The sequence below is a fragment of the Neovison vison genome, chromosome 1 (genome assembly GCF_020171115.1).
Source record: "Neovison vison isolate M4711 chromosome 1, ASM_NN_V1, whole genome shotgun sequence".
NCBI classification, from domain to species: Eukaryota; Metazoa; Chordata; class Mammalia; order Carnivora; family Mustelidae; genus Neogale; species Neogale vison.
The window spans coordinates 161,511,177-161,521,674 of record NC_058091.1 but is presented as its reverse complement, the minus strand read 5'-3'; the positions used below and the strand labels follow the sequence as shown (position 1 = coordinate 161,521,674).

The window sequence follows — 10,498 nt, the reverse complement described above, 5'->3', positions numbered from 1 at the left end:
TCTGTTCATATCTTCTGCCCATTTTTTGATGTGATTGCCTGTTTTGTGTGTGTTGAGTTTGAGGAGTTCATTATAGATCCTGGATATCAACCTTTTGTCTGTACTGTCATTTGCAAATATCTTCTCCCATTCCGTGGGTTGCCTCTTTGTTTTTTTGACTGTTTCCTTTGCTGTGCAGAAGCTTTTGATTTTGATGAAGTCCCAGAAGTTTATTTTCGCTTTTGTTTCCTTTGCCTTTGGAGACGTATCTTGAAAGAAGTTGCTGTGGCTGATAGCGAAGAGATTACTGCCTACGTTCTCCTCTAGGATTCTGATGGATTCCTATCTCACATTGAGGTCTTTTATCCATTTTGAGTTGATCTTTGTGTACGGTGTAAGAGAATGGTCGAGTTTCATTCTTCCACCTATAGCTGCCCAGTTTTCCCAGCACCATTTCTTTTTTCCAATGTATATTTTTTCCTGTTTTGTGGAATATTAGTTGACCATAGAGTTGAGGGTCCATATCTGGGCTCTCTACTCTGTTCCACTGGTCTATGTGTCTGTTTTTGTACCAGTACCATGCTGTCTTGGTGATCACAGCTTTGTAGTAAAGCTTGAAATCAGGTAACGTGATGCCCCCATTTTATTTTTGTTTTTCAACATTTCATTCGTGATTCGGGGTCTTCTTACAGTCTTTTTTTTTTTTCTTGGTTTGTTTTCTGGGGAGAGGCCTTTCACATGGGTTTCCAGTCAGTGATGTTCCCTGAGTTAAGTCCTCCTGCCCCCCTCAAGGGTGTGGCCTCTGAGGAAACTGGTTTATTTTTTTTGCTTTTGTTCTCTGGCAGTTTTTATGTTTGTTCACTTTTTTTCCCTCTCACCTTGACCACTTTTGATGGTTTTTGTAGTTTTAGAGGAAAATGAACTGCACCCTCACCTCCCTCTCAGAGAGAAGCCTCAATCTGGCTGCAGAGCCCAAATGAGTTCCCCCTTTGCCTCTGGCAGCGAAGTTCCAATTCGTGGTCCCTGGGGACACAGGATCTTTTGCTTGTTACCCAAACTATGGCAGTGCCGGCAATCTGGCAGCTCCAGACTGCCAAAGAGGTTCCAAGTAGCGATCGCATGCTGAGTTTTTTCTGCTGGCCTGGGCTGGGAATGCCTGTTCTTTTTGGGTCTAAGAGTGCCTGGCTTGCATGAAACTCTTTCAGGGAATCTTTGGGTCGCATGTGCATTTCAGGCACTGAGAACGGGGCGTAGGTCCAAAAGCACCAGGCTGGGCTTTTGCGCACCTCTGTCAGGGGAGAGATTGGGAAGTGTTTCTTAGGCTCTGAAACAATAGTGTGGGTCAAAGAGTGCTGGCTGGGCCTTTGTAACTCTCTCAGGAGAGTATGAGGGAGGCGCGCGCCTATCTCAGGCTTTGTAGCAGGACTCTTGAGTTCTGCCGTCTGTGTTGCCTCCCATCCCCTCACAGGAGCCAGAACCCACACATTTTCAGGCACACTGGCGGCTTAGTGACCAAGACCTGGTTTCTCCGTCGCACTCTCTCTGGCTCAGCGTCAGGGAAGGCTGTGCTGGGACCAGGGACTTAAGCCCCTCTTCCTAGCCGCCCGATTCCCACAATTCCCCCCATCTCTGCCAAGATCCTTTGCTCTTTTGGAGTGCTTTCAACCAGTCTCCAAGTTAATGCTAGTCCCCAGACACAGGGCACTTTCAGATTGGGGTATTACTTTCCAACCGGTTGCCTCTGGTGGCTCCCTCCCCCTTTTGTTTATCTTCTGATATCAGTCCACCATTCCCACTCTGCTTTACCTGCCCACTGGCGTCTTCTGCCCCTGTAGATATCCAGACGTGTATATTTCTGATCTCAGGCTGATTTCATTGGTGATCGGAGTTCTTTGGTAGGAAATCAGCTCACTTTAGGGTACAGGTTGAAAAGGCACCTCCTCCTACTTTCCCGCCATCTTGTCCCCCACAACTTATTTTTTCAAAACCATCCAGATTTAGAAAAGACTCCATATCTACAACACACTTATAGATAGACACATATGAACATATGGGCAGATAAAGAATCCTCATCCTACAGTTTCTGTAGCTAAAGCTTTTTATCACTAGTATATGTGAAGAGGACACTTACTATTTGTAGAGTTCTGACAACTAATCTTATGGAAGCTGTGAACAGCCTTTTTTTTAACCTCTTATCTCCTTTATTATTATTTTCTCTTTAGTCTCAGTAATTGGGGATGCTATAGATAAGAATTCCTAAAGAAATCACGAAGAAGGGAGGCAAGTTCTTCAAGTAAGATTTTGGTTTCTCAAGGTCAGTATTTGCAAACCCTTTAAACCCTTTTGAGATAAATAAGGGAGGTTTTGTTTATAGCAGCAATGGCCACGGTCGCCAAGCTGTGGAAAGAACCAAGATACCCTTCAACAGACGAATGGATAAGGAAGATGTGGTCCATATACACTATGGAGTATTATGCCTCCATCTGAAAGGATGAATACCCAACTTTTGTAGCAACATGGACGGGACTGGAAGAGATTATGCTGAGTGAAATAAGTCAAGCAGAGAGATTCAATTATCATATGGTTTCACTTATTTGTGGAACATAACAAATAGCATAGAAGACAAGGGGAGATAGAGAGGAGAAGGGAGTTGAGGAAACTGGAAGGGGAGGTGAGTCATTAGAGACTATGGACTCTGAAAAACAATCTGAGGGTTTTGAAGGGGCAGGGGGTGGGAGGTCGGGGTACCAGTTGGTGGGTATTATAGAGGGTACAGATTGCATGGAACACTGGGTGTCGTGCAAAAATAATGAATACTGTTATGCTGAAAATAAATAAAAAATAAAAAAAATCAGGGAGGTTTTAAGAGTGGTAAAAAGAAATAGGTAGACTTTGAACTGCCTCTAGAGCTGTATTTCTACTTTTGCCAAGATGTGTAAGAAAGATCAGTTGCTCTCAATTCCTCAAAGAACTTCAGACTAAATGGCATAAAAATGACACCCATCCATTGAACTACTCTCCCTTCAATACGTCTAGGGGAGACACCTAAAAAAATGTTAGCATCAGGCTCTGGATGTCAGCTTCCAGTTTGGCCAACACTTGACTGCAGAGCCACTTACAAATGTCATTTAAATATCTTCTAATTTTTACCCAGAACAACTACAGGCAGATCTAGGGGGGGGGCTGACTTTGGAGAATACTTACATACTTTTCATCACTTTGTCAAGGAGCTCATCTGCGTAGGTTCTGAGTGGGTTTTCAGGGGAGAATCACAGCTTCAATATTTAGCAGGGTTTGGAAAGATTTTCCTTTTAATTTTTATTTCCTTCAGCTGTTTAAGGGAATAATGTATCAATTTACCAGAAAATCCTTCAGAGTGTCATCAAATCTGGAAGGTGCTCACAGAGACCACCTTTCAAAGGTAGATATGGGGTTGTCTGGAAGGCCACTAACTTGGCTGACTTCTGTTTATAGACCAGTAGTCTCTTCAGAGTAGAAAGACAGCTCCTACAGAGGATTTCTAAGATGAATATTCAAATAAGGGAGCAGTAAGAATTACATCAGTTTTATTTTTTTTAATTAGGTACCTCTTGTATATTTATTTGTTTTTTTAAGGTTATTTAAATATATATATATATATATATTATTTATTTATTTATTTGAGAGAGAAAGAGAGACAAAGAGAGAGGACAGGAGAAGGCGTAGGGCAGAGGAACAGAGGGAAGCAGACTCCACACTGAGCAGGGAGCCCAATGCAGGGCTTTTGATCCCAGGACCCTGGGATAATGACCTGAGTAGAAGGCAGACACTTAACTAACTGAGCCTCCCAGGGGCCCTGGTATCCCATTTTCTTTGTTTAATTTGGGAACCCTTACTTTCAAGTGCACTTCTTTTTTTAAAAAGATTTTATTTATTTATTTGACAGACAGAGATCACAAGTCGGCAGAGAGATGAGCAGAGAAGTGTGTGTGTGGGGGAAGCAGGCTCCCCGCTGAGTAGAGAGCCCAATGTGGGGCTTGATCCCAGGACTCTGGGATCATGACCTGAGCCAAAGGCAGAGGCTTTAACACACTGAGCCACCCCGGTGCCCCTCAAGTGCACTTCTTAACTAATCTTATCTAACTGGAATTTTCCTCATAATGACCATTATAAATCCCCTGAGGGCCAGCAGCCATGTGGTAGAACCCTTAGTTGTAAATGGAGTTTAACCCACATTTCTGTCCAGCCATATCTGGATACAAATGGGGTGCAGCCCACGTTTCTGTCCAATCATATTGGGGGCCCCAGCCTGATGGATCCCAAGCCAAGTTCTCAAGGACAAAGCTGATTTCAAACAAATGTGAGACTTTAGTTGCCACCAGTAGTTCTCAGTGTATAATCTGAGGAAGATTTCCAAACAAATGAGGAACTCCAACCGGCAGTTCTTAAGGAGGTATCTGGAACAGGAGAAGCAAGGGGTGGGGCTCCAGTCAAATGGGGGAATTGTGGTCCAAAAGTCCAGCAGTTCCTAAGGTAGAACTAGTGATTTCAAACAAATGGAGAACTGACTGAAAAGCCAATTAATTTGGGAAGTTTAATGCAAAACAAGCAGAGCTCAGAACTGGGAGCAACTTACCTTCAGCCCTCAGAAATGGCAAGAAAGAGAACTGGAAAGGGTTTATAGGCACCATATACCTGTGCTTCTCCTTGTCCCCAGATGGGAACAGTGTGAGAAGTTTCCTTTGGATCCTATCATCATTTTCCCAAATCTATTAAATAACATGAGTTCAACACAATAAATTTTTAATATCTATTTGGGCTTCTTAACAATTCATGAATCAGATTGCATCCTGTCTGGCAAATAGAAAGGCCCTCCAAGGAGTTGTACAAAATGAAAGGCTTTTAGACAGAAGGGAAAAGGGATAGGGAAAGAGCAGATTAGCTCATTTTTTTTCTTTGGGGAATGGGAAGGGTCTCTGTGGCAGATTACCTCTTGGCGCTGAGAAGAAAATCCCAGACTGTCCAGTTCCTTTACATTCCTAGACAAGTATGAAATGACAGTTAGAAGAAGCAGTAAGCCTTGGTGTGATGACATGAGCTGAGCCCACATGACTCCATGTGAGGCCTGTTGTTTCCTTTGAACTGAATTTGCCTGGAATTTGAAGATTGGCTGCTTGGATATATGGTGTTTCTGGACAATCAGAGTATTTACAGGAATACAAAAGTTTGGTTTGCTGACACGGCACCTGCTCCATCTCAGGTCTAGAAATTTATTTCAACACCAGGAATATCACCTAGAAAAGGAAAGGGCCTAAAGACTTATCTAGAAACTATGTAAGGGTGTCCTGACTCTAAGGAACAGGAGGGAGCATGTATCTGAGTCATTTAGCGAAGTCTTTTCTCTATAGTTAATATTCCCCTGGGGCACAGAAGAAAGAGTAGAGGAATTTCATACGTGTACCTGTTTTCTGGGAGCACAGGGCTCTGGTAAAGTCAACTTTGCTCTGGCTCAGCTCCAGAAAGTGGAGTCTTTTCCAGGATTGCATGACTACCTTTATGCTGACTCTGTCACAAGAGAATCAGATGGCTTAAAGACAAAACAATGATCCCCAAATGTACTCACTTACATGAAGCCCCACATTATCAAACCAAGACTTAATTCCAATTTCAGTTCTCCCAGAAATGGAATCTTACACTGGCTCATCGGGAATTTCCCAGTAAACCTTTTTTTTTTAAAGATTATTAAAAATTTATTTATTTATTTATTTGACAGACAGAGATCACAAGTAGACAGAGAGAGAGAGAGAGAGGAGAAGCAGGCTCCCCGTTTACCAGAGAGCCCTATTTGGGGCTTGATCCCAGGACCCTGGGATCATGATCTGAGCCAAAGGCAGAGGCCACAACCCACTGAGCCACCCAGGCTCCCCCTGGTAATCCTTCTTTAGAGGGTTGCCTGGGAAGCCTCTGCTATCGTCTACAAGGACAGCAGCCTTGCAATACTCAGGTCACTTTTGCTTGGCAGTACTTCCCTGTTCCTGCTCTCTTCTGCCTGTAAGAACCTTTCATTTGGTAGAGCTTTCCGGGATTCCTACCCACCTGTCAGACTGAATGTTGCCCAATTCTTTAATCACCAAATAAAGCAATAAGATCTTTAAAATTGGCTCCACTGGGTTTTTCTTTTAACAGAGGAAACAACAAAACTATTCAGCATAGTGCACATGACTACTTTTGTTAGAGTTCTGCAACCTTTCTTTGTTTTCTCTGGGGCACTTTTCTAAAAGTAGAAACACTGCCTACTTCAGAGCCCACGTAGGTGTACCTCAGGTCCCCTTGGGGCATCCCACGAGTTCTTTCCAAAATGAAGGTGGGTTTGCAGAAGTTCTGGGCACACTGCCCCATGGGCTGTGTACTACGGAGGTGTTGTGGAGTTTTAAAACTCTTTGGAGGAAACCCTGTCATACAAGTAACTCATCAACTCCTGAACATCACTACTTCCGCAGGATGGCAGTTTTGAATATTCTGATCAGGGTCACCCTGAAATGTGGTATGCCTTCTTTAAAGAGGCCCTGATTTGTCCACAGTTAAATAATTTCATTAGGCTGGTACCATTTAAGATAAGGTGAGGTCAGGAAATAAGGAGGTTAGAAAGGGAGAGTGGCATTTGAGGACCATTGTGAAAGAGGGGAGACTATGAAGCTTAGCTGCTGAGAATAGAAAGGATGGCATCACTTAGCCAGGCTCTTTTCCTCATTCCTTCCCCTTGTTCTATGCATCCCATTTCAGCTTATTCTAGAAAATGTCTGTCTCCCAATTACTGCAAAATCTTTATGTCTTGATGTTAAAATGTGGTCCAAGAACCAATGGCAAACAAGGGAGGTCTGCAGAAATGCAGAATTTTCAGCCTGTCCTAAGACCTGCTGGATCAGAATCTGCATGTTAATAAGACCACAGCTCATTCATTTGCATATTAAGTGGAAGAAGCCCTTGATGGGGTTTAATACATGCTGCCTAAAAATATGGCACTTTGGTGTACTGAATATTTGGAAATGGAGGAATTTGTGAAATGGTATAAGTAGTAAGGACTTTCTGATCTTCTCCCTGAATCAAGTCCTAAGATGCTCATGTGGGATTGCTTCCTATTCCTAGAGGACAGAGACATCTTTATTCCCAAGATGGCAGGACCCAGAGAGGAGTCTGAAGACACAGGCCTTGCTAGATTTCCCCCGTTTATTACATTTGACTTATATCCCCACTTGTCCTATCATATTTCTCCATTGTTGTCCACCCTTCATCAAATCTAGCATAACAATCATTCTTCACGGCCTTTATCTCCTTATGAAGTCTACAATGTCATGTAAACTTATATTAAACAAATTTGTATGCTTTTCTCTGATTAACATACCTTTGCTGGTTTAATTTTCACAACCAGTCCAGACATGATAAGGGCCCAGGAAAACCTTTTCCTCCCCACACTCTGTGCTGTATTATGCAAGCAATGACAGTAAATCCTGCTTTTCTAGACCTAAAAGGTTTTGAGACTACTTAAATGCCTAAGGATTTTTGCTCTTTAAAAATTAATGTAGCAGTAGAGACAGCAGAAATTGGGAGTCAGATGAAACTTGGAGTAAATCTTTCATTCATTTATTCATGAATGAGTGATTTAATGTGAAGCCTCAAAGACCATATAGGTAAAATAAAAACAATGAAAATCATGATGATTTCTGACAAATGCCAAGAGGACTATATGATTTAAGGGCAACTGACTCACAGCAGGACCTTAATAAACATCAGGTTTTTCTCACTAATGAAATAAAAACATACCTGAAAAACAGTGTTGCATTAAGACTGAAATGACTCATGTGTCATTTATATGAGTTGACTTCTTAATTTGTCTACAACTTAAGCCAGATTTGATGGAAATGCTGAAGATTTGGGACAAAGGGTAGGAGAAAACAAAAACAAAAAACCTTGACTTGATGAAAGGCTTTGGTATTTGGGGAAAAAATACCCAATGTGTTAAAATAGCCCATGTTTGATGGTTTTCACCTAAGAGAACTTATCATTCCTGATCATTCTAACTAAAATATCCAGCAAGTTGTTAATAAGTTAAAGATACTAATAAGTTACAAATAGATGAAAAAGGCAAAATTCTGATTAAGAAAAGTAATTTCCCACTTGGCATTCTGGTGTAAGTTGTGAAAACTATAACAACTCAGCACTCTGTACTTCAGTCCTACTTTATAGATCATTTGGCGGTATTTGAATGCCATGCGTTGTGCATTGAAACATCATTTGAAACTGAAATGGTTATAGAAATACAGGAAAAGTTATGTAAGTTTGGAAGGACAGGTGAAAAGCCAGTCTGACTCAATGGTTCCAGATGCCATCACTGGCTTCTGAAAGAGCTGACCACCTGATGGAGATGCCTGTCTCCCACTCACTCTCAATCCTTCCCCACTTCTCTGTTGCCCTGCAGCAGCCTTCTCAGGGCCCCCTTCACCTCCTTGTTTCTGAGGGTGTAGATCAGAGGGTTCAGGAGTGGTGTGACAATGTTGTAGAAGAGGGTGAGGAACTTTCCCTGGTCCTGGGAAGAGCTGTTTCCAGGTTGCATGTACATGTAGATTATGTTTCCATAGAAAAGGGAGACCACGGTGAGATGGGAGCCACAGGTGTTGAAGGCTTTGTGCCTCCCTGAGGATGACTGGATGTGCACCACGGCCCGTACAATGTAGCCATAGGACACCAGGATGAACACCAGAGGTGACAGCACAATACCCACTGCGAGGACAAAGACGGTGCCCTCAATGGCAGCCGTGTTGACACAGGCCATCCGGATCAGAGCAGGCATTTCACACAGGAAGTGGTCCACACTGCGGTGCCCACAGCGGGGTAAACGCAGGGTTACTGGGGACATGATCAAAGAGTTGGCCACCCCACAGCCCCAGGCTACCGACACCAAGCCTAAACAGAGTTGTGGATTCATGATCACCATGTAGTGAAGGGGCTTGCAGACTGCAACAAACCGGTCATACGCCATGACCGCCAGGAGCAGACACTCTACACCACCCAGGCCCAGAAACAGGAAGAGCTGGATGGCACAGCCTGTGTAGCTGATGGTTTTGTCATGCCCATTCAGGTTATAGAGCAGCTGAGGGATGGAGCTGGTGGTGAAACTGAGGTCCAGGAAGGATAGGTGGGTGAGGAAGAAGTACATGGGAGTGTGGAGGTAGGGGTCCAACCGGGACACCAGGATGATGGTGGTGTTTCCCGCAAGGGTCAGGAGATATGCAATCAAGATGACCACAAAGAGGATCCTCTCCAGATAGGGGCGGTCAGAAAACCCCAAAAGGATGAAATTTCCCTGAGTGCTCTCATTGGTCCCATCCATCTCTACTGTACCTGAGGAGGAATATTGATACTAGTAATAGTAGCACCTATTAGAGAAGAACACTTACAATGACTCAAATGTTCCTTCATGCTTTTTATACTTATTTAGCTATTTAAGCCCTAATATCAAGTATCAGTGATATGGAGTTGGCCTTCTTATTATACATGAATTACAGAAAAGGAAACAGAGGCAGATGTGTTCAGCAAATTACCATATTCTAGAATGGAGCAGAGCTGATTTTGAATCCAGGAAATGGAATTTAGAATCTTCATCCTTTACTGGAACAGATTCTAATTCCATGACAGGAAAGGAAATGCTGCTTCAGCCCAATCATTGATTCCTCTCAAAAGCCAACTTCCTAAGCTCCTGCGCAAACCTCAAAGGCACCCAACGGAGCTCCAGAATAACCAATTAATAGTATTTGGAGATTATCCCTTATATGTGGAATACTTTATACGGTCTTTATCCAAAAGACAAACCTCATTCACTGTGATGTTCCTGAGGTGATTTTGAGTAGATAAATAATGTAGGAACAATAGAATATTACTAAAGCAACATACACATAAAATCACCCCCCCCACTTCTCTCTCTCCTTCTCTCAATTGGGGATGATATTTAAGAAATGGGTATCTGGGGTGCCCAGGTGGCTCCATCAGTTAACTGTCTGTCTTAGGCTCAGGTCATGATGCTGGAGTTCTGGGATCGCACCCTGTGTGGGCTTCCTGCTCAGCTGGGACCCCATTTCTCCCTTGCCGTCTACCCCTCCCCCCATGTACTCTCTTTCACACACATACTCTTCCTCTCTCAAATAAGTTAAATCTTTAAAAAGAAAGAAATACGGGTATATTTTTTTCTTTTAAAACATTATATAGTATTTGAGGAAAAAATATCACATTATCCAACAGACAATAAAACTTGAAGGCAATAATTCACATGTATGTGCAGAAACATCGATCTAATTTAAACACCAAGAATGAATCACAATCCAAGGAGATCCTAACCCACAACTCTTGCAGATCAGTGTCAAGGAAGAGATGTAAAAAATCTTGGGCTAATCATATTGTTTCACTTATTTGTGGAGCATAACCAATAGCATGGAGGACAAGGGGCGTTAGAGAGGAGTAGGGAATTTGGGTAAATTGGAAGGGGAGG

At 42.8% G+C, this 10,498-nt stretch overlaps 1 protein-coding gene across 1 annotated transcript; it reads right to left on the bottom strand.

Annotated features, from left to right (window-relative positions):
• Window positions 1-8,401: 8,401 nt before the first annotated feature.
• LOC122900596 (olfactory receptor 2W3) lies at window positions 8,402-9,346 on the bottom strand. The gene has a single exon (XM_044239363.1). The coding sequence runs from the start codon at window positions 9,344-9,346 to the stop codon at window positions 8,402-8,404; it is 945 nt and encodes a 314-aa protein (XP_044095298.1).
• Window positions 9,347-10,498: the final 1,152 nt, after the last annotated feature.